Below are 24,947 nucleotides of genomic sequence, written 5' to 3' on the forward strand. Positions count from 1 at the left end.
AAGAAAATTCATACATATACAGTAACATTTAGTATTTTGATTAGTACATACAGTACCATAATTGTATTCTGATTAGTACATCCTGATTGAAATGTATACATAAGTCATTATAGATAAAAATTCCCTTAACAATGATTTATAAAAGTTTAGGCAGTATAGATAATATATAAGTAGATAATAGCCTAATATGTTTGGGATATATACAATTTTATCTGGCCCTAGCAAATAAATAAAAACAATGTATTTATATATATTTTTAAACACATTCAATCACCAACAGTCAAGTCAGAGGCATGGCAAATAAATTGATAATCTATATTATAACATGGTAAGCGATTTTATGACCAAAAGAAGAGCGTTGTCCTCCTATATACCACTGCACACTATATTTAGCTGTTTTTTTGTTTGTGTTTGGAATGGCATGGTTACTATGGGAGATTTAGCTGTCATAATGCAAAGGAGCATTTGTAGGCCAATTTAGAATCGGTAGACTGACTGCATTAATCATAATACTAATTTACTGGACAGCGAGCAATTGACAGTGAGCAAAGTAACCATAGACAGGAAGTTGACAATGGCATATTAATAGGCATAAATAAATTGTATTTCTACAGTTGCAGTCCTCAAAGAGGAAATTGCATTGAATCAAATTAATCAGATGAAATGATTTACCACTGTAACGGTTCTCTTGTGGTGAAGGAGAGTCGGACCAAAATGCAGCGTTGTGATGATTCATGTTATTTTAATAAAGGAAAACCTATACATGAAAAACTACCAAAATAATGAAAATGTGAAAACCGAAACAGTCCTATCTGGTACAAACACAGAGACAGGAACAATCACCCACAAACACACAGTGAAACCCAGGCTACCTAAATATGGTTCCCAATCAGAGACAATGACTAACACCTGCCTCTGATTGAGAACCATATCAGGCCAGACATAGAAATAGCCAAACAAGACATCCAACATAGAATGCCCACTCAGATCACACCCTGACCAACCAAAACATAGAAACATACAAAGTAAATTATGGTCAGGGTGTGACAACCACCCACAGAGCTAGGGTACTCCTAGTGCAGGGGCCGGCAACCTTTTTTGTGTGGAGTGCCATTTCACAATTTATCCTACCATTTCTAACAATCTGCATGCCAGTTATGATTTTCTATGTGTATTATAACTAATTGTGTTTGTTTTATGTCTATTTGCGGACACACGGATGCATTCCATAGCTCGCTAAACGGAGGTGCTGTCCATTAGCACAACCCAGCTCCACTAAAGGCCTACCTGCATCAGATGAGCAATGCCGCACCAAGGCGATGTCCAAGTTGTTGAATCCGGCGTCATCTTCGCTCCTTTTCAAACGCATCTATAGATCTTTGTATTGTACTTCCTGATTTTCGCCATTGTTTGGTCGATATTGTTTGGTGATTGTAAGTCATTCCTTTGATGTTATGCCTCTTATTTCATTGCGTTATGTGTATTTGTCTGACATGCAGTTGTGGTCAGCAGTTTTAATGCTATGGTCATTTTAATTTTGATGTATTAATTTGAATTCGGTCTTATTGTGACTTGATAGGAGTGGCTTTATGTGGCTTTATGTTCGATTCAAGTGTCTTCTACTGTTTTCAATTGCATTTATCAGACATTTCAATTGTTTATATGTGAACATTTTGTTGGAACACTTGGAAATATGATTTATGCATCTTTGTTTAAAATAATAATAATAATAATAATGTGTATAAATTGCTCCTCTTTCATGTGTTTTTGTGGAACAGTCCCATTACAAAATAGGCTACATAACTACAAAGGTCAAATAATACGTGTGATTAAAAAAAACAAGGTTCAATAAAAATAAACAACTAAGATGACTGTTAAGCCTACCAACAGCCCTGAACATAACTGAATGTAAAAAAAAACATCTTATTTCCATATTATCATCTCCATATCTGTTGCTGAGAATTGTAGCCTACTCCGTCTTCCATCTCCCCCGTCTTATTCCAAATCCCCTGCAACAGAAATACACACACGTTTACATTAGTACTTGCTGAAATTTTCTGGCGTGAACATTACAAGGTTATATCATTTGGTGTTGAAATTCACATCTTACCAATTTAGTGTGATCCTTGTCCCTGCTTTCCATATCTGAGCTGCGTAATATCTATGCTATATTTGGAGACTTTGAGCTGCGCCCAGGCCTCTGAGTGGTCCTTTGGCAGCCGGCGGCGTGAAGGGCTCAGGGTTGATTTCATGTGTGAAAAGATCTGTTCACATAGATACGTGGATCCAAATGCTGAAAGCATTCCAAATATAACATTCTTCAGACTGTCAAATTTCACTGGCATGCTCTTCCAACAGTGGATAATGGAGGCCCCCTGATCTCTCTCAGTCCCTTCCGGTTCATTGCGCAGCTCCGTCAATTTTGATGACCAAAGGGAGGATGCCTTGAGCTCGATCAGCTGCCTTTCAGAGTCCTCGATACCCATCCACTGAAAAACAGACAGATCCAAGTCGCTCTCCTCAAAGTTGTCTGACTTGATCAAAAAATAAAACATTGGGCCATGTTACGTGTAGTCTTGAAATCTTTCAGGGAACTCAGCTCCCCCATTACACTCCGATAACGTCAGCACTGACAGTGTGTGGAATTAACAGCCCTTTGAGTTGCTTGAAGTGCCCGAAAGTTCCACTTTGGACTTTAAACTTCTATCTTGGCAAACAATACCTTCCATGCATTGAACAGATCCAGCACTGTTTAGCCTGCACCCTGCAGGCGCAGGTTGAGCTCAGTGAGGTGACCTGTTATATCAGTGAGAAACATAAATTTTACAAGCCAATCCTCATCCTCAAGCTTTGGGTAGTTTTGGCCCTTTTCTGACAAAAAGCTTTAACCGTATCCAAACACTTCACGAACCGTTCCAGAACCTTCCCTCCACTTAACCACCTGAAACTGCAGTGAAGAGGCAAGCCTTTGAGTATTTGTTCCATCTCTTCCAGCAGTGTCAAACTGTCTGTGTCAAAGATAAGCGAGCAACAAAGAAATTCACGATTTTAACTACAGTAGCCATCACAGTACCTAAATCGGAATTTGAAATATTGTAACATATTCCCTTGGTGAATGATACAGTGAAAATTAACCACAGGGGTGGCCAATCTATCTTCTATCAGCATTGCGAATCCTTTATGTTTCCCCACCATAGCGGGGGCACGGTCAGTTGTAATAGAGAATATGTTTTTAATATCGACACCTCTCTCCTTTAAATGATCAGTGAAGGCTTTTGCTACATCTTCCCCTTTAGTAGTATCATGCATGGGTTTTAGACAAAGGAGTACCTGCTCTGAGTCACAGTATCTTGCAACAACTGACAAATGTGGAATGTCATTCACATCCACACTCTCATCAAGAGCCACACTTTAACGCTACAGTTTGCTGCTCCTTTATATTTTCAACCATCTCAGTAATGCGCCTTTCAACAGTTCTGGCAGACACAGGCATGAATTCTATCTTTGAGATGATTGTGTCTTTGTTAGGCAATCCATCAAATAAAGCCTGCGAACTACTGAGGAAAGACTCCTTGATATATTTCCCTTCAGTAAATGGTTTTCCATGTTTAGCAGTGCACTGCGCAACTTTTGTAGCTCCCCTCTGTTGCTTGATTTTTGACTGCATGTAGATTTTTTAAACACACTTCTTTGCTTTTCATACCTGGACACGGCCATCTTGATTCATTCAGCCTTGCCCGCCTCATCCTTGAAGTTTCGTTTCAAAACGAAACTTGACGTCCAACAAACAACAGTTTTACAACAGAGAATCCATATTCCGTTGTCCAAGAGGCAATACATGATTGGAAATCTGCCTTATTTTTTCTTTGCTGATGAGATTTTGCGGCCTGAACCATTTTAAATAACAAAAGAAAGCTTGCTAGCTCATAGCCAAGTGAAAACGAATCTCTCATCTTCAGTGCCGCCTTGGTTTTGAATTTGGCGGGAGAGGCGAGGCGGGTCATCTTGCTAATAATATTAATCTCCTGCAAAATCATGAAAACCCATTGGCTAATCAGGTTGACATACCTTGGTAATAACTACAACATTGCGGTGAATATCAATGCAATTTCGAAACCAATGCATGCAATTTCACAAATTTTCTCCAGTCTATAAAAATTCATTACCTGGTGAAAATAAGGGGTATAATAAAAATCAAGCCAAGGCGTGGCAAGCCACGCAAATAAATAATTATTTAAAAAAAGCCTTGGTGTGCTAAGGCAAATACCCTTGCATGCCAAGGCTAGCACCCTTGTTCTAGTGCATTATGTTATAACATGCATTATCTGACCCATACCTACAGAATTTTATCTCGGGAGGAGCGGCTTCTGTGGAGGAACTTTGAATTTCTCTGAACTTCTGATTGGCTTAACGCTGGACCAGAGCTAGCTAACAAGCTTCTGTGTGCAGATCGGCACCAACATTTAAAATTACCTTTTTATAGTTAATAAGTCCAATGTGAAACAATAGTATCTTTAACTAGCATTGAAAAAGTGAATCCATTCTTCTCTAATAAAAAAAATAATATTCAGAGGGGGGAGGGGAGGTAGGCTACACACACACCCACGGACAGATTTTCAGCTAGCAGTCAGACACTGGAAGAAGTTTCTGAGTGACAGGCGCTTTGTTGTTTTTTGTGTAACATAAAATAATGTTATTAACTGCTTCCCATGCTTTAAAAAGAATGATTCTGGAACAGTATAGGCAATTTAATTCCCAGTTCTGTTTCTGTTTCTTGAAAATGTTTGTTATTTTCCGGTTTTCATGTCTGCTCTCTGAACTGGTTCCAAACCCTGGTTAGCACCCGGCTACCTCTGTTATGTTGTTGGTGGTACTGGGGTTGTTTTCCTGAATGTTTGTGTTTACTGTAATGGTCATATTCTGACAGCTGATAGATCTAATGGACAAAATCAGAACTTACTGTAAGTGGCACAGTCATGAGCTTAGAGTGCTTAGTGCTATCTACTTTGACCCAATGTCTATTACACAGTTTCCAATCACTCTACTTGTCTTTCCACATATTCCCTCACTCAGTCCCTATTCATTTTTGTTCATGCTTATGAAATTGCATGTTATCTACACTTTTAGAAAAAAGGGTTCCAAAAGGGTTCTTCGGCTATCCTCATAGGAAATCCTTTTTGGTTCCAGGTAGAACTGTTTTGGGTTCCATGTAGAACGCAAAAGGGGTTCTACTCAAACCAAAAAGGGATATTCAAAGGGTTCTCCGATTGCCCTGCCCTGACCTTAGAGATCCTTTTTATGTCTCTATTTTGGTTTGGTCAGGGCGTGAGTTGGGGTGGGCATTCTCTGTTTTTGTGTTCTATGTTTTCTATTTCTGTGTGTTTGGCCGGGTGTGTTTCTCAATCAGAGGGAGCTGTCTATCGTTGTCACTGATTGAGAACCATACTTAGGTAGCCTTTTCCCACCTGTGTGTTTTGTGGGTAGTTGTTTTCTGTTTTGGAAACAGGCTGAAGTAGTGAGGGAGGAACAACGTCGCTACCAGGAGTCACGGCAACAAACCAGACACGAGAGGAAGCCCCAAATTTGTTTTGGGGGGAGGCACACGGGGCACACTCTCCCCGTGTGGCAGAGTCAGGATTCAGACCTGAGCCAACACCCCGTGCCGAGGATGGAACCAGAGTCAGTCGGGGTGAAATTGGAGGTGAGCGAAGGGAGCGAAGCAGAGACAGTGAAGGAGTTGATGGGGAGATTGGAGGAGAGAGTAATGAGAGAGTTGCTGTGTTGGTGCATGAGGCACGACATCCGCGCAACCGAGCGTGTCCTCGATTTGATGTCACCTGAGTCAGCTCTCCATACTCGTCCTGAGGTGCGTGCTAGCCGTCTGGTGAAGACTGTGCCAGCCCCACGCACCAGACCTCCTATGCGCCTTCCCAGCCCTGCACGTCTTGTGCCAGCTTGGTGCTCCAGACCTCCAGTGTGCCTCCACAGCCCGGTGAGTCCTGCGCCGGCTCTAGGCACGGTTTCCCAAATTCGCCAGGAAGACCCAGTGCGGCCTGTTCCATCTCCCCGCACGTGCTGGGCTAGGGTGGCCATTCAGCCTGGAAGAGTGGTGCCAAGGCTATGCACCAGATCTCCAGTGCTCCCCCACAGCCCGGTCTATCCTGTGCCTCCTCCATGGACCAGGCCTCCAGTAGGTCTCCTCAGCCTGGTGAGTCGTGTGCCTGCGTCCTGTCCGGAGCTGCCAGAGTCTACCTCCTGTCCGGAGGTGCCAGAGTCTCCCTCCTGTCCGGAGGTGCCAGAGTCTCCCTCCTGTCCGGAGGTGCCAGAGTCTCCCTCCTGTCCGGAGGTGCCAGAGTCTCCCTCCTGTCCGGAGGTGCCAGAGTCTCCCTCCTGTCCGGAGGTGCCAGAGTCTCCCTCCTTTCCGGAGCTGCCAGAGTCTCCCTCCTGTCCAGGCCCGGGGTCGGCGACGAGGGTCCCCTCTCCAGATGTGCCACCTAAGTGGGCCAAGCCTAAGGTGGAGCAGGGTCCACATCCCGCACCAGAGCCGCCACCTCAGATAGATGCCCACCCAGACCCTCCCCTATAGGTTTAGGTTTTGCGGCCGGAATCTGCACCTTTGGGGGGGGGGGGGGGGGGAGTACTGTCACGCCCTGACCTTAGAAATCCTTTTTATGTCTCTGTTCTATGTTTTCTATTTCTGTATGTTTGGCCGGGTGTGGTTCTCAATCAGAGGCAGCTGTCTATCATTGTCTCTGATTGAGAACCATACTTGGGTAGCCTTTTCCCACCTGTGTTTTGTGGGTAGTTTTCTGTTTTGTGTCTTTCTGCACCAGACAGCACTGTTTTGGTTTTGTTCGTTCTCTTCATTGTTTTTTTGTTAATCAGTGTTCAGTTCAAATGATAAAGATGAACACATACCACCCTGCACCTTGGTCCTCCACTCCTTCCAACAGCCGTTACACCGATCGTGACATCCAAAGAATCCTTCAAGGTTCTAGATAGCACCTTTTTTTCTAAGAGTGTACCTTTTTCTTAAGAAAAATATTCAAGCTAAGGATCCACTACTGACTCATTATTTGTCCCAGATATCTTCTTTCCTTGTATATATATATTTTACAGATCACGTCTTTGTCTTATTTGACAGGCTGGCCTTTTGGAAGTTTAGTGTGTAAACTGAGTGGGATGGTTCAAGGCATATCAGTGTCAGCTTCAGTCTTTACTCTGGTGGCAATAGCTGTGGACAGGTGAGGTTTCTTTCAACTGATGAAATCATGAAATAAGCTGTGTGTTTGTGAAACAAAAGTGTGTGTGTTGAAAATGTTCACTAAGGACCAATCCATTCTCTCCTCTCCCTATGACAGGTTCCGCTGCATTATATACCCCTTCAAGCAGAAGCTGACCATCTCCACCTCCACGCTGATCATTGTCATCATCTGGGTCCTGGCTATCTCTATCATGTGTCCTTCAGGGGTCATGCTCCAGGTATGCTGGTACAGCTCATGTTTTATTATTCAAATGTCAGTTTCAACATCAATGTTATAAAGGCCATATTTCACTTTTACAAAAGCAAAACAATACAGTGCATATACAGTACATTACCAGTCAAAAGTTTGGACACATCTACTCATTCAATGGTTTTCCTTTATTTTGACGATTTTTTTTACGTTGTAGAAAAGTAGTGTAGACATCAAACTCCTTCAAGACTGTTGGAAAAGCATTCCTCAAGAATGTGGTTCAGAGAATGCCAAGAGTGTGTACAGGGTGGATACTTTGAAGAATCTCCCATATAAAATATATTTTGATTTGTTTAACACTTTTTGGATACTACATGATTCTATATGTGTAATTTAATAGTTTTGTTGTCTTCACTAAAATTCTACAGTGTACAAAATAGTAAAAATAAAGAAAAACCCTTGAATGAGTAGGTACATCCAAACTGTGACTGGTACTGTATGTATCAATCTGATATCACTGCATGAAAAGACACATTTCTGGGTTGAAAATTCCAGCATACTTTTCCGCAAACGGACAGTTTTTGGGAGTTTTTGACGCCGTGTCACAGATACATGGCTTTGGCACACCCCACGGATATGATGGGAAACACAGGTTGGTGTTCAAGCCACGTTTATAGGTCTATTCACGTGGCATGATCATGTTGAGTACTCCAGTGAACTTACCCGATAACATACAGTGTCGCTGAAGTTTCCTGGCTATACATATCACAAAATCAAAGTCAAGTCTATTTGTCATATACACAGAATGCATTGGCTGGGTGGTAAACTGTAAAAGATAACTATATACAGGTATTTTTTCACAGGCTGGTTTAGATTTTTACTTTACCTCTTAACAGCATTTTAATGTTTGTTTTACACTTTAAATAATTCAGTAATGACTCCAAAAAATGATGGCAATCATCCCATTTTATCACCACAAAGAACTGCCTTCAGCAGAAAACTGCTAGCTAACAGAGCAGAAGTTTACTTGCAAGCACAACTGTGGGAGTAAAGACCCACAGAAATCTGGTGACTACCCTTAGTGGTGAAAGTAAGAAGGTGAGATGAATCAAAGAAACAAACCAAAAACTGACTAGGTTGTCCCTTTCATCTGTGGCTTAATTGTCAGAGTAGAAGACCAAAAATGTTGTATGGGTCAAAATTCTACAAACATCCAGCTAAGAAAAGGACCATAGGCATTTTTAGGTAACTTAAGAACAACCCAATGTTTATCTCTTAGGAAAAATGAGCTAGCAACCGCAAGATAGCAACATGTCCTGGGGAGGGTAGCCATTGCTGGTCAACAGCCCAGCGCTGTATCCAACATGTCTGACAGAAACACAATGACAGAAAGAGGGTTTAGATAATAAAAGTTACCACATTGATTATTGCGATCCTAATGAATATAAAAATACTTTTTTATAATAACAAGCACGTGGATAATTGCTCAACTCTATCTGAGCTGGTATGCCATGACCTCATGCTATTAAAATGTTTAAATAATCTTCCAAAGACTAAAATGTCACCCCAACAGGGTCACCCCCAAGACTGACCTGGCAACATATAGCCCGTGAGAATGGAGTACCAGAGCGAGGGGTGTTCCTCCTCCCTGGGAGGAAGCAGAGGTGCATGGATATGGAGTACAATAATATTTAATGTCTCCATAAAACACCTTTAAGATTCAGTATTAATTGCATATTTTTTTCCCTAATTAAAAATTAAATAGTGAAAGAAAATCTACACATGAAGCCATTTGATACCCAGCTGAGCATTTTTTTTAACCTATATTTAACCAGGCAAGTCAGTTAAGAACAAATTCTTATTTTCAATGACAGCCTAGGAACAGTGGGTTAACTGCCTGTTCAGGGGTAGAACGACAGATTTGTACCATGTCAGCTCTGGGATTTGAACTTGCAACCTTCCGCTTACTAGCCCAACGCTCTAACCACTAGGCTACACTGCCGCATGGACAATGTTGCACATGAAAGAGGCATTTGGCCATGCCCTTAGCTCTCCCCTGGTGCTGGTGAAAATTTCCACCAAATTTGGCACACATGTCAGCCAAGAAGGGCTCCCTGATGTTGTCACTGAGGCAAGCAAAGGTCACCTACTTGAGGGGAATGAACCCCTTGTAGCATTGGGGAAAAAGAGTTGGACATGAGAAATTACATGCTTCAGAGTGGCTCTCAAAAAGTGAGGCAGTTGATGGGTCAGCCAATATAGGGAGTTAGACATTTTACATTTAGCAGAAGCTCTTATCCAACTTACAGGTACTGCATTCATCATACGGTAGCTATTTGAGACAACCACATATCACAGTCATAGTACTGTAAGTGCATTTTGCTACAGTAAAGTAGCTATTAGCAAAGTCAGTGCTAGTAACAAAAGACAAGTGTGAGAGTTAGTGCTAGAAAAACAAGGGTGTTAGTAAGGGGGAGGGGGGCATTGATACTATGATACAACGATAGTTTGTGTGGAGGTACACTACCGTTCAAAAGTTTGGGGTCAGTTAGAAATGTCCTTATTTTTGAAAGAAAAGCAAATGTTTTGTTCATTAAAATAACATCAAATTGATCAGAAATACAGTGCAGACATTGTTAATGTCGTAAATTACTATTGTAGCTGGAAATGGCTGATTTTTAATGTACACCTATGTAGTTTTTCCAGAGGCCCATTATCAGCAACCATCACTCCTGTGTTCCAATGGCACGTTGTGTTAGCTAATCCAAGTTTATAATTTTAAAAGGATAATTGATCATTAGAAAACTCTTTTGCAATTATGTTAGCACAGATAAACTATTATGCTGATTAAAGAAGCAATGCAACTGGCCTTATTTAGACCAGTTGAGTATCTGGAGCATCAGCATTTGTGGGTTCGGTTACAGGCTTAAAATGGCCAGAAACAAAGTACTTTCTTCTGAAACTCATCAGTCTATTCTTGTTCTGAGAAATGAAGACTATTCCATGCGAGAAATTGCCAAGAAACTGAAGATCTCGTACAATGCTGTGTACTACTCCAGAACAGTGCAAACTGTCTCTAACCAGAATAGAAAGAGGAGTGGGAGGCCCCAGTGCACAACTGAGCAAGAGGACAAGTACATTAGAGTGTCTGGATTAACTGGATAAGCTCCGTTCGAGACTATCCTACCAATGGAACTATAAAAACTGTAATATCTCATGTTTCACCGAGTCGTGGCTGAATGACATGGATAATATACAGTTGGATGGGTTTTCAGAACAGCTACCTCCGGTAAGACGATGTGTGGTGGTCTGTCTTTTTGTCAATATCAGCTGGTGAGCAAAAAAAAAGAAGTCTCAAGGTTTTGCCTGCCTGACGTAAAGTACATCATGATAAGCTGTAGACCACACTATTTGCCAAGAGTTTTCATCTATATTTTTTTGTAGCTATCTATTTACCACCACAAACCGATGCTGGCACTAAGACCACATTCGACGAGCTGTATAGGGCCTTAAGCAATGAAGAAAATGCTCATCCAGAGGAAGCACTCCTAAGTGCATCGAAGGCGTCATCCCCACAGTGACCGTACATACATACCCCAACCAGAAGCCATGGATTACAGGTGACATCCGCACTGAGCTAAAAAGTAGAATTGTCGCTTTCAGGGAGTGGGACACTAACCTTTGAGGCAAGCAACACTGAAGCATGCATGAGCGCACCAGCTGTTCCAGACGACTGTGTGATCATGCTCTCTGTAGCCGATGTGACTAAGACCTTTAAATAGGTCAACACTCAAAGCGCATCACTAGCGCTAAGGACCCTGGGACTAAGCACCTGCCTCTGCAACTGGATCCTGGACTTCTTGACGGGCCACCCCCAGGTGGTACGGATAGGCAACAACCTATCTGCCACACTGATCCTCAACACCTGGGGCCTCTCAGCGGTGCATACTTAGTCCCCTCCTGCACTCACTGTTCACCCACAACTGTGCTTGCGGCCAAGCACGACTCCAACACGATCACTAAGTTTGCCAACGATACAACGGTGGTAGGCCTGATCACCAACAATGATGAGACAGCCTAGGGAGGAGGTCAAAGACCTGGCAGTGTGGTACCAGAACAACAACCTCTCCCTCTTCGTTATCAAGACAAAGGAGCTGATCGTGGACTACAGGAAAGGGAGGGTCAAACACACCCCCATCCACATCGGTGGGGCTGTAGTAGAGCAGGTCAGGAGCTACAAGTTCCATGGTGTCCACATCACCAACAGTCTATCATGGTCCAAACACGCAAAGACAGTCGTGAAGAGGGCATGGCAACGCCTATTCCCCTTCGGGAGACTGAAAAGATTTGGCATGGGTCCTCAGATACTCAATAAGTTCTACAGTTGCACCTTCGAGAGCATCCTGACTGGTTCCATCACTGCCTGGTATGGCAACTGCTTGGCATCCGACTGCATGGCGCTGCAGAGCACTACCAGAGCACAGGCGGTGTCAGAGGAAGGCCCTAAAAATGGTCAAGGACTCTAGCCATCCTGGCAGTAGGTGCCAATGACTGGCTGTTTGGCTGTCTACATACTGCCCATGCTCAGAGCCCCCGGTAGCTCTTCCCTGGCTGGCTCTGGTAGTGACTTCCCCAGTCAAACCACATTACAGGACACGTTTTCAGACACCTTCACTGCACTGCAAGTTGCTTTGGATAAAGGTGTCTGCTAAATTGCATATACTGTATTATATTTTCACATGTTTTTCTGTGCTCACTTGAAGAGGAAGGTGGCGCAGCGGTCCTTCGTGTGTACATTTTGTCATCAAACTTTGTCATGAAAGTCTGGGATTCTCTGGATTTATGGTGCTTTCAAGACAACTGGGAACTCTGAAGGTTGATTCTTGACATCAGTGATCATCAGGTCGGAGCTCTAGAAAGAGGCTCAAGTTCCTGACTTGGAATTCCGAGTTGGATGACCATATTTTCCCAGTCGTAGCTAGTTTGTCTTGAACTCACTGAAGTCTGAGATTTCCCAGTTCCGGATTTCCAGTTGTTTTGAATGCGGTAGAGGTCATGCTGAATTGACAGCATGGCCAATGTATTCAACCTTTTATGGCCCATGGTGTTGAATGTTCATAATTTTAAGCTTGGAATAGAGACCTTAAACCCAGACTTGGACCACACACCCACAGGCTAGTGATTACCTTTCAACGCTTGCAGTTAGCTACTATTCCTTCCAAATCATTTGCAATTTCAAACTTGTTGTGTAATGTTTATGTCCAATGATTGCTAGCTAAGATTTTGAAAGTATGATGTTGACAAAGCTACAGTAGATATAACGTGTTTTCACATGAGCCTTCTTGGATGGGCACTTCTAATGTAACTCTATGGCAGCACGCAAGGGGCTTGAATTTTCGAACTCTACCCGTAGATTTAGTGGTGACATAGTGTCCCCATGAGTGACAGAACAGTAAGCCAATCACGGTGCAACTTGAGAACATTACCAACCCCTACGCTCTGTATTTTCCGCTGGCTGCATTTTGAAACACCTGCATTTTGGAGCTGCCTCACTCAAGAAAGCAAAAAAGAGACCATGTTTGTATGCTGCTTTTTTTTTACATTGCCAAATTAACATGCAAAACAGGTGGGGCTCAAAACATGCGGGAGGCTTACAATTTGCACCGATCTGCATGCCAGTTATGAATCTTTATATACAGTGGGGCAAAAAAGTATTTAGTCAGCCACCAACTGTGCAAGTTCTCCCACTTAAAAATATGAGACAGGCCTGTAATTTTCATCATAGGTACACTTCAACTATGACAGACAAAATGAGAAAAAAAATATCCAGAACATCACATTGTAGGATTTTTTATGAATTTATTTGCAAATTATGGTGGAAAATAAGTATTTGGTCACCTACAAACAAGCAAGATTTCTGGCTCTCACAGACCTGTAACTTCTTCTTTAAGAGGCTCCTCTGTCCTCCACTCGTTACCTGTATTAATGGCACCTGTTTGAACTTGTTATCAGTATAAAAGACACCTGTCCACAACCTCAAACAGTCACACTCCAAACTCCTCTATGGCCAAGACCAAAGAGCTGTCAAAGGACACCAGATACAAAATTGTAGACCTGCACCAGGCTGGGAAGACTGAATCTGCAATAGGTAAGCAGCTTGGTTTGAAGAAATCAACTTTGGGAGCAATTATTAAGAAATGGAAGACATACAAGACCACTGATAATCTTCCTCGATCTGGGACTCCACGCAAAATCTCACCCCGTGGGGTCAAAATGATCACAAGAACGGTGAGCAAAAATCCCAGAACCACACGGGGGGACCTAGTGAATGACCTGCAGAGAGCTGGGACCAAAGTAACAAAGCCTACCATCAGTAACACACTACGCCGCCAGGGACTCAAATCCTGCAGTGCCAGACGTGTCCCCCTGCTTAAGCCAGTACATGTCCAGGCCCGTCTGAAGTTTGCTAGAGAGCATTTGGATGATCCAGAAGAAGATTGGGAGAATGTCATATGGTCAGATGAAACCAAAATATAACTTTTTGGTAAAAACTCAACTCGTCGTGTTTGGAGGACAAAGAATGCTGAGTTGCATCCAAAGAACACCATACCTACTGGGAAGCATGGGGGTGGAAACATCATGCTTTGGGGCTGTTTTTCTGCAAAGGGACCAGGACGACTGATCCGTGTAAAGGAAAGAATGAATGGGGCCATGTATCGTGAGATTTTGAGTGAAAACCTCCTTCCATCAGCAAGGGCATTGAAGATGAAATGTGGCTGGGTCTTTCACCATGACAATGATCCCAAACACACCGCCCGGGCAACGAAGGAGTGGCTTCGTAAGATGCCTTTCAAGGTCCTAGAGTGGCCTAGCCAGTCTCCAGAGCTCAACCCCATAGAAAATCTTTGGAGGGAGTTGAAAGTCCGTGTTGCCCAGCAACAGCCCCAAAACATCACTGCTCTAGAGGAGATCTGCATGGAGGAATGGGCCAAAATACCAGCGACAGTGTGTGAAAAGCGTGTGAAGACTTACAGAAAACGTTTGACCTCTGTCATTGCCAACAAAGGGTATATAACAAAGTATTGAGATAAACTTTTGTTATTGACCAAATAGTTATTTTCCACCTTAATTTGCAAATAAATTCATTAAAAATCCTACAATGTGATTTTCTAGATATTTTTCTCTTTTTGTCTGTCATAGCTGAAGTGTACCTATGATGAAAATTACAGGCCTCTCTCATCTTTTTAAGTGGGAGAACTTGCACAATTGGTGGCTGACTAAATACTTTTTTGCCCCACTGTATGTACATTTTCATGGAATAACGTTTTTGTTTCTCAAAATCAATGTCACGTGGTTAATCATAAAAATCTAATATAAAATGATACAAGTTCAAATTCAACTATGACGAGAGCACTAGCCTATGCCATTTGAACACATTGATACACTGTGATCCATTGGCGGCTAAATAAATGAGATCCTAGACTATAGGCCAATGCAGCAGTAGGCCTATCATTTCCATCATCAAGTATGTAAATACATAGGCCTAAAGCTGACAAATAAAAACAGAAAATATCCAGATGAAAATTCTAGTTCTTTCAATCACATTCATCTCTCTTCTCCGCCTGTCTCCCTCCCTTTATATTTGTCTTGATATCAAATTTGATTTGTCACATACACATGGTTAGCAGATGTTAATGCGAGCATAGTGAAATGCTTGTGCTTCTAGTTCAGACCATGCAGTAATATCTAACAAGTAATCTAACCTAACAATTTCTGTACTGACCTCGCCTTCTGCATGATAGCGGGGTGAACAGGCTGTGGCTCGGGTGGTTGTTGTCTTTGATCTTTTTGGCCTTCCTGTGACATCGGGTGGTGTAGGTGTCCTGTAGGGCAGGTAGTTTGCCCCCGGTGATGCGTTGTGCAGACCTCACTATCCTCTGGAGAGCCTTATGGTTGTGGGCAGAGCAGTTGCCGTACCAGGCGGTGATACAGCCCAACAGGATGCTCTCGATTGTGCATCTGTAAAAGTTTGAGTTATCCTGGTGACAAGCCAAATTTCTTCAGCCTCCTGCACCTTCTTCACCACGCTGTCTGTGTGGGTGGACCATTTCAGTTTGTCCGTGATGTGTAAAAATGGACAAATTTCCATACAGATGTCTCCACTACTGTCCTGTCGATGTCAACTTTGTTTAGTTGACATTGAGTGTGAGGTTATTTTCCTGACAACACACTCCGAGGGCCCTCACCTCCTCCCTGTAGGCCGTCTCGTCGTTGTTGGTAATCAAGCCTACCACTGTAGTGTCATCTGCAAGTTTGATGATTGAGTTGGAGGCGTGCATAGCCACGCAGTCATGGGTGAACAGGGAGTACAGGAGAGGGCTGGGAATGGACCCTTGTGGGGCCCCAGTGTTAAGCATCAGCAGGATGGAGATGTTGTTACCTTCCCTCACCACCTGGGGGTGGCCCGTCAGGAAGTCCAGGATCCAGTTTCGCAGGGCGGGGTCGAGACCCAGGGTCCCGAGCTTAACCTGTCTGGGAACGGGGTTCCGCTCGCCAACAGCCAATGAAATTTCAGGGCGCCAAATACAAATCAACAGAAATCTCATAAATCAAATTTCTCAAACATACATGTTTTAGGCACCATTTTAAAGATACAATTCTCGTTAATCCAGCCACAGTGTCTGATTTAAAAAATGCTTTACAGTGAAAGCTCCACAAACGATTATGTTAGGTCACCACCAAGTCACAGAAAACCCAGCCATTTTCCAGCCAAAGAGAGGAGTCACAAAAAGCACAAATCCTGTTTCCATTGATCATCCTTAAGATGTTTCTATAACTTGATTGGAGTCCACCTGTGGTAAATTCAATTTATTAGACATGATTTGGAAAGGCACACACCTGTTTATATAAGTTCCCAAAGTTGACATTGCATGTCAAAAACCAAGACATGAGGTGAAAGTAATTCTCCGTGGAGCTCCGACACAGGTTTGTGTCGAAGCACAGTTCTGGAGAATTGTATCAAAATATTTCTGCAGCATTGAAGGTCCCCAAGGCCCAATAACAGTCAACCTCATCCTCTAAGACATTCTTCTGAGCTGAGAACGCAATGTACAGAACTCAACATCAAACTACAGTAGATGGCATTAACTCTCAGCTCAGTGCGATAGGGGGCAAGGTGACAACACTGGAAAATGCCTTGCCTGATATCAACAACAACATGGGGGGCCCGGATGTAGCAGAGGGGCCAATCCTATCCATGGAAAACTCACTGACCGATGCCATGAAAACAATAGCATCTGCTAAAAGGAAAATAGAGCAACGGGAAGAAAAAACAGAGGACCTGGAAATAAGGGGGCGAAGGAATAACTGTGTTCTATTAAACCTGGCCGAAAAAGAGGGAAACATGCCACTGATCCGCTACCTGCAAGACAAAGTCTCGAGTGGGTTCACCTGTCCACTGACAGGCCCATAGAACAACCACCCAATCACAGTAAGTTTCCCGAGATTCACCGACAAGGAATGAGTCCTACAGGCGGCAAAAATCAACACCATTGCAGTGGGTAATGCCAAACTCACCTTACACCAGAATCAGTCAGTTGGAATACGACGAAAGCGTAGAGAGTTTGACGAGGTGAAGAAAAACTTCATTGACTGAGGCATCTTGAGGGGATTCAAATACCCAAACGAGCTCAGGATTATTCACGGAGGAACCATGCAACACTTCAAAACTCCCAAAGAGGAAAAACGTTTTTTGAAGGACAATCCTGGCCACTGAGAAATGGACCAATAACTGAAAGCGATTACTGTTATTACTAATGGAGGTAAGACAACTTATAGCCACCGTCCAATGACCCACCCGCCACCCTAAATGTCATTATAGCCGTCAATTTTTTATACATTTTAGTTTAGCTGAGAGAGGGATATGCCCTATAGCCTAACCCAGGCCTACTAACGTTTTAGCCTACTTTTTTTTATGTCAAGTGAGAAAATTAACAATTTACAGCCTGGCGCCCTGTGCTCTTCATAGATGAAAGCAGGTTCACACTGAGCACGTGACAGAGTCTGGAGACGCTGTGGAGAACGTTCTGCTGCCTGCAACATCCTCCAGCATGACCGCTTTGGCGGTGGGTCAGTCATGGTGTGGGGTGGCATTTCTTTGGGGGGCCGCACTGCCCTCCATGTGCTCGCCAGAGGTAGCCTGACTGCCATTAGGTACCGAGATGAGATCCTCAGACCCCTTGTTAGACCATATGCTGGTGCGGTTGGCCCTGGGTTCCTCCTAATGCAAGACAATGCTAGACCTCATGTGGCTGGAGTGTGTCAGCAGTTCCTGCAAGAGGAAGGAATTGATGCTATGGACTGGCCCGCCCATTCCCCAGACCTGAAACCAATTGAGCACATCTGGGACATCATGTCTCGCTCCAGGTCCAGGTCTGGGAGGAAATCCCTCAGGAGATCCCTCAGGAGACCATCCCTCAGGAGACCATCCGCCACCTCATCAGGAGCATGCCCAGGTGTTGTAGGGTGTCCATACAGGCACGTGGAGGCCACACACACTACTGAGCCTCATTTTGACTTGTTTTAAGGACATTACATCAAAGTTGGATCAGCCTATAGTGTGGTTTTCCACTTTTAATTTTGAGTGTGACTCCAAATCCAGACCTCCATAGGTTGATAAATTTGATTTCCATTGATAATTTCTGTGTGATTTTCTTGTCAGCACATTCAACTATGTGAAGAAAAAAGTATTTTAATAAGAATTTTTCATTCATTCAGATCTAGGATGTGTTATTTTAGTGTTCCCTTTATTTTTTGGAGCAGTGTATATGCATCTAAAACATACTCCTGCTTTCATGTCGAAAAAGATAACCCTGTTCAAAAAGCATTGTATCCTTCGGAGTGCTGGCTGGAGATTTTAATTGTACCGTCAACTCAGGACAAATCATCTCAAGTCCCCACCACACACCCTAGATCAGCAAAGATGTTGAACTCTCTTACTAAAGACATGGGACTGATAGATATCTGGAGAGACAAATAGCTCATCTATACATACTACTCCAATGTCCATAACACCTACTCTCGGATAGATTACATTTTTATCCCAAAGATTTTCATAAATTCTGCCACTTGTACAATCGGACCCATAGCACTTTCAGATCACGCCTTTGTCCACTTTGACCTCTGTAAAAACGTACTGAGCTGGAAATTCAACACCTCCATGTTATCAAACAAATCATTCCATACATTGGTTACTACATGGATAGACAAATCCACACAAGACAACAAAGACTCCTGTTTCTCCGGCCACAATATGGGATGCTGCCAAAGCCACACTAAGAGGTCAACTAACTGACCTCTTAGTGTGGCGGCAGGTAGCCTAGTGGTTAGAGCGTTGGGCCAGTAACCGAAAGGTTGCTGGATCGACTCCTGTACCCTGTCGTTCTATCCCTGAACGAGACAGCTAACCCACTGTTCCCCGGTACGCCATCATTGTAAATAAGAATTTGTTCTTAAACTGACTTGCCTGGTAAAATAATTGCATCTGCTTTCTCTAAGAAAAAAAGCAGAGCACTCCCAGACTCTATGTGCTCAAAAAAGACAAGGCCCTCTATCCTGCTCATCCTTCTGGCCGATAAGCTTGTTGGATTTCGACTACAAAATAATTACCAAATTGCTCGCCAAAAGACTCATCTTCCCAAAATAATAGTGGACCAAACTGGATTTATTAGAGATAGGTACTCTTCTGATAATATTCACTGTCTTTTTGATATTATAGCTCAAGTAAACGCACCAAAGACCCATGTCCTGCTGGTTTCACTGGATGCTGAGAAGGCGTTTCACAGGATGGAGCTGTGCACATTTTGGAGAGATTTGTGGCCACTTGGAGACACCAGTTAGTCCAGCATTTCCCAAACTCGTATTTTTGCCCTAGTACTACACAGCTGATTCTAATAATAAAAGCTTGATGACTAACTGGTGTCTCCAAGTGGCCACACATCTCTCCAAAATGTGCACAGTTCCTAAGCATTGAAATCAATGCACTTTTATGACTCAATGAAGAGTCTTCAACTATAAGGTCATTTTTTGAGCTCTTCTACCGGTGCCGTTGAGAAACAAGAGCAAGCACACTGGTAGATGTTTCATTTGGAACACAACCCTGCATCCACCCCATCACATATTATAAATCGCAATCTGGGTAAGGTGGGCATGATTTGAATGCTTGTTCAATTGCCAACATGACTAGCTAAGTTATAAAATACGATCTTGCTGTGTTAGGCTTCCACAGGAAAATTCAGATTGTTATTTTAGTGCGCATAGAAAGGAGTCTTGAGGGCATTCAGGTGCTTGTGCCCTGGCAAATTTTCTTCACAATAAACAGACATAGGCTCATGCTGTTTTTTATGTGTCCACTTTCTCCAAAAACTCTGTTAAATATCTGCTCTGAATTAAGATGCAAATACGTTGGCAGGAAGAATGGGGTGTAAGCTATGACATGACACCTTGAGTTAGAAAAAATACTTTTTTAGTTATTGAATTACAGTAATTGAAGTGGATTTACACCCGGTAACAGAATTACGATAACGGAATTACATTATGGGTGCCTGATCTGTACTACATTGAAATGCATAATTATGGATATTAATGTCATTCTCTTCATGGTGATGTATCCTAAATAGGTACACAAAGGTAGAAATATGCAATATCATCTATTGCATCTATTGGTATTATTCTACACACTGGCTATTATTCTAATGAACTCTGACCCCAAACAAGACCCAATTTGGTTGGTCCGCACTGTGAAAATATGTTAGTGCTGCGTCCATATCAGTTCGCATGCATTTGAGTGGTTACATACAATACATTTTGACAGAATGGCTGTGACTGAGACTGTTGTCGTACTCCCAGGTAAAGCCCTTGCTTCCGGTACCACTGAAGATGAGATGTGCAGTTTGATTCATTTTTTTAACAACTCTTTTAACTGACTTGAGAGTCATGATGAGTTTTTCTGAGTGACTGGTTCATTTTAGTTGTTAGTTTGACCCAATGAATTCTAGGTCCGTGCTATCCGGGGTGCAATTAACCTTTTGCTGCAGTGGGCTAAATCAGGGTCACAGTGTTTATTGGTAGTCTTAAACAAATCTACTTTGAAATGAAAGCATACACCTCACACACATGGTTATGGCCTTAAAAAAAGACACCTGTACAATGTCAGATATAGAGTTTGCATCCCAATATATACCCTGAATATACAAAACATAAAAAATACCTGCTCTTTCCATGACAGACTGACCAGCTGAATCCAGGTGAAAGCTATGATCCCTTACTGATGTCACTTGTTAAATCCACTTCAATCAGTTCAATCCACTTCAAATCCACTTCAATGCACTGCATTCGGAAAGTATTCTGAGCCCTTGACTTTTTCCACATTTTGTTACATTGCAGCCTTATTCTAAAATTGCTTAAAGTCCCCCCCCCCCCCTAAACCTGTCTGTCCTCTACAGAAATGTTTCCCAGTTGAGTTGCCCCAGTCAGATCCAGAGCCTTCACCTGGTGTAACGTCACAGGCAAAATTACAGGCTCTGTCATGCACTTGAGGGGCGTTGCTTACTAGCGCATATTTTTTTCTCTAGCAGCCCGTGGGGAATTGTTCTACCTTTTTTGAGAGTATTGCCATCTATTATATTTTATTGGCAAATTTAAACCAATTGTAACTTGCAACATGGTCTTTAAGGTGCTTGAGTAGGCATCAGAGCAATTTATTTTTTGTGTGACTGTCACTTTGTATGTATGTGTTGTATGCTGCAAAATTACTGGCCAAATTGCCTCATTGAGGACATTAAAGTCAATTTAAATGAAATTAATCTAGTTTAAAAAAATCTAATCTTATCCAAGGTGACCAAGGAGCAGCGTGTCCTGATTCTACTGGGGGACGGCTACAACAACACACTCCCAATCTACTGGTGCCGTGAGAACTGGCCCAATCAGGAAATGAGGAAGATCTACACCACCGTCCTATTTGCTAACATCTACCTAGCCCCACTGTCACTCATTGTCATCATGTACGTCCGCATCGGATTCACACTCTTCAAGATGGCTGTACCCGCCTCAGGCCGGGGAATCAGTAGTGGCAGCAGCGGTGGGACGAAGCCCGGCCTGGACAACCACCGTCAGACGGTGTCGAAGAAGAAGAAGAGGGTGATCAAGATGCTGCTGATGGTGGCGTTGCTTTTCATCCTGTCGTGGCTGCCGCTCTGGACGTTGATGATGCTGAGTGACTACGCCAGCCTGACAGCGAGCCAGCACCGTGTCATCAACATCTACGTGTACCCATTGGCCCACTGGCTGGCCTTCTTCAACTCCTCCGTCAACCCCATCATCTACGGCTTCTTCAATGAGAACTTCCGCCGGGGGTTCGAGGCTGCGTTTAAGTTCCAGCTGTGCGTCGCCTACATGGAGCGCCAGGTGATCTACTCGCGTCGTATCCAAGGCAACGCAGTGTTACCTGAGAACCTGCATCTGCCCACCAGGCCCGGCTCGGCAGGGTCAGGATTGGCTTTGGTGAACGGGAAGGGGCTGGGCCGGGAGGAAGTTGTCGGGCGGACGTCAGGCGAGAGGTCGTCGGGGAGCAACATGAAGGAGCATGATCTGATCATGGAGGACCTGGAGAAGGTATCCCAGATTTAAACATGTCATACTGTATGTGCCATTGGGACATGTATTCAGAACCTGGAGATTGTATCCCGTATTTAAAAATTACAGTTAAACATTTGTACTGTTGCATGAACTGTAATACACATACATGTAATGTACCTATATTGTGCAATAGACATTCAGGGCACAGAGAGGAAACAGGCAGTGGGTGTTCCAAATCGCACCATGTTCCCTATATTGCACCACTTTTTACCAGGGCCCATTTGGGACGCAGACGCTGTGAAGGTATTATCAAACCAACCACATAGAGAGAGGCCCTTGAGGGTAAACTTGACACTTTAGGAATATTTTTTTTCTTAAAACCTCCTCCATGTCCACCTGTCTCTCTCGCTCTCTCGCTCTCTCCACACCCCGCAAAAATTTGAGTCGCATCTTGCGCCCTACACTTGTCTGTCCGTTAATCAGGGCCAGCCTTAGGCATAAGCCACATAAGCGAACACTTAGTGCCCCGTGAACTTGGTAAGTTAGTCTAACCAGCCATCTAAACTTGTAGTCAAATTACCAACCGGTCACAGAGGGCAGAGGGGTTCTGACCTACAGGGGGCCCCATTGATGTTATTAGTCACTCAGATATCATATTTCAGTGAATATGATCTATAATTACTTACAATATGAGTGAAATAGTTTTACTTCCCAAAATATTTTAATGAAGTATGTTAAAAAGCTGCTTGTGTTGGAATGGTGTAACATACCTCAACATCAGAATGGTGTGGATGCATACAGGTCATTAATAATATTCATGCGAGTAGACCACTGATTGGCCAGCTCATCCTAATCAGGAGTAAGACATCATATAGCAAGCATTGTAAAAAGTTTTGAGTTGGGGTTTTTCTCCAATTTATGCTTTGGCCACAAATATAGGACGAGTCATCAACATTTCCTGGGTATGAGTTAACAGAATGTTAACTTTTAAAAGTGAGATTTTCACTGGACAGTTACTTTAACATGGCATAAGTCATGGCAAAATGTCAGAAAATGTGCTTTAAAATTGCAAAAATGTATCACCACCCGATTGCAAAATGAGTAGAATTGCAGTATATTACTTATAACATTTCTAAATCTTCTCTCCACCCCATGGCAAAATGTATAGAATTGCAGCAAACTTGCTTTAAAACGGCAACATTTTCACTACACCCCATGGAAAATGTGTAAAATTGCAGGATATTAACTAACTTTAACCTCCTTAAAAAAGGAACATAAAAGGACGAAAAAAACGGTACTTTATTCTGGTTCGAACCGGTTCAGAACTTTATTATGCTGATCGGGACAGTGGAAAGGTAGAATTTTTTTTGTTGGTTCTGCTCAGAACTAAACGATTGGAAAATAACTTAGGTTCCAAACCCCTGATAGATAATAAAGAATTGTGTATGTTATATTATATGCCAATCTGTATATGGGGAGAAGTCTGATTGGAAACTACAACATTAACAATAGAATACATTTTGATTTCAGCATCATCTTGTATTATACTGCACTTTGATAGTCTTATCTTACAGAAAAAATACATGATTTAACGTGTGGAAAATCACGATGTTAATTTATACAGTAATTATTATTCAACATGTCCTCACCTGGGATTTTAACTCACAACACATCTGCCATGCTGATCCTCGACACTGAGGTCCCACAGGGGCCCGTGCTTAGTCCCCTCCTGTACTTGCTGTCCTCCCTGACTGCGTGGCCAAGCACCATCATTAAGTTTGCTGACGACACAACAGTGGTAGGCCTGATCACCAACAACGATGAGACAGCCTATAGGGAGGAGGTCAGAGACCTGGCAGTGTGGTGCCAGGACAGCGACCTCTCCCTCAATGTGAGCAAGTTTAAGGAGTTGATCGTGGACAATAGGAAAAGGTGGGACGAACAGACCCCCATCAAGTTCCTTGGTGTCCACATCACCAACGAACTGTCACGGTCCAATCACACCAAGACAGTTGTGAAGAGACCTTTTCCCCCCTCAGGAGACTGAAATATTTGGCATGGGTCCTGCTGAACAATTAATAAAATGGCCACCGGGACTAAATACAGTGTTTTTACACTGCTGCTACTCACTGTTTATTATCAATGCATAGTTACCTTACAAATGACCTTGACTAACCTGTACCCCGCACATTGATTCGGTACCTGTACCCCCTGTATATAGCCTCGTTATTGTTATGTCATTTTCATGTGTTGCTTTTTTGATTTTATTACATTCTTTTACTTTAGTGTATTTAGTCAATATTTTCTTAGCTCTACTCCAATATTTCTGCTACGCCACATCTGTGTCAATAACTGGTGTCTCCTGTATTCACACACTTTAGCTTTCAAAGTAAATCTCAGTTTTGTTAAAAATACACTCAAGAAAAACTATTATATTTATCATAGTAATCCAGGAATAACATTGAAACTGAATAATATGTCCCATCAACATTAGACAACTATACAGAAAACCCTGAAATTGCAAAAATAAGTAAATAAAATCAATGATAAGAGAATTGTCATATTAATTAACTGATAACTAAAATAGGAGTGCAGAAGTCACTATTTTGCTGAGTGCAGAGATGTATAGGTAATTAAGGTGTAAGGGACTGAAACAGACTTTGTGGTGCAGCTAAAATTCAGCGGATGTGAGATCAAATCCCAGGTGGGGTGATATTTTAGCTGAACCGCATACAACTTACTTTAAAACCTTCATACCACCATACATTTCAGTACTTTACTTACAATGGTTTGGGATGATTTGAGACCATCTGGGGCAATCATGTGAAGTCCTGGCGATTGATAACAAACATCATGAGA

General features: G+C 42.7%; 1 protein-coding gene across 1 annotated transcript in view; it reads left to right on the forward strand.

Annotated features, from left to right (window-relative positions):
- The window catches only part of LOC109873570 (neuropeptide FF receptor 2), a 35,698-nt gene extending 11,829 nt beyond the window's left edge, over positions 1–23,869 (forward strand). The window contains exons 3-5 of the mRNA XM_031808705.1: positions 7,145–7,244; positions 7,362–7,482; positions 21,348–23,869. Coding sequence (XP_031664565.1) covers positions 7,145–7,244; positions 7,362–7,482; positions 21,348–22,139 — 1,013 coding nt within the window. The 3' untranslated portion in view covers positions 22,140–23,869. The remainder of the gene's footprint in view (positions 1–7,144; positions 7,245–7,361; positions 7,483–21,347) is intronic.
- Positions 23,870–24,947: the final 1,078 nt, after the last annotated feature.

The sequence above is a fragment of the Oncorhynchus kisutch genome, linkage group LG29, assembly GCF_002021735.2.
Source record: "Oncorhynchus kisutch isolate 150728-3 linkage group LG29, Okis_V2, whole genome shotgun sequence".
Lineage (NCBI taxonomy): Eukaryota > Metazoa > Chordata > Actinopteri > Salmoniformes > Salmonidae > Oncorhynchus > Oncorhynchus kisutch.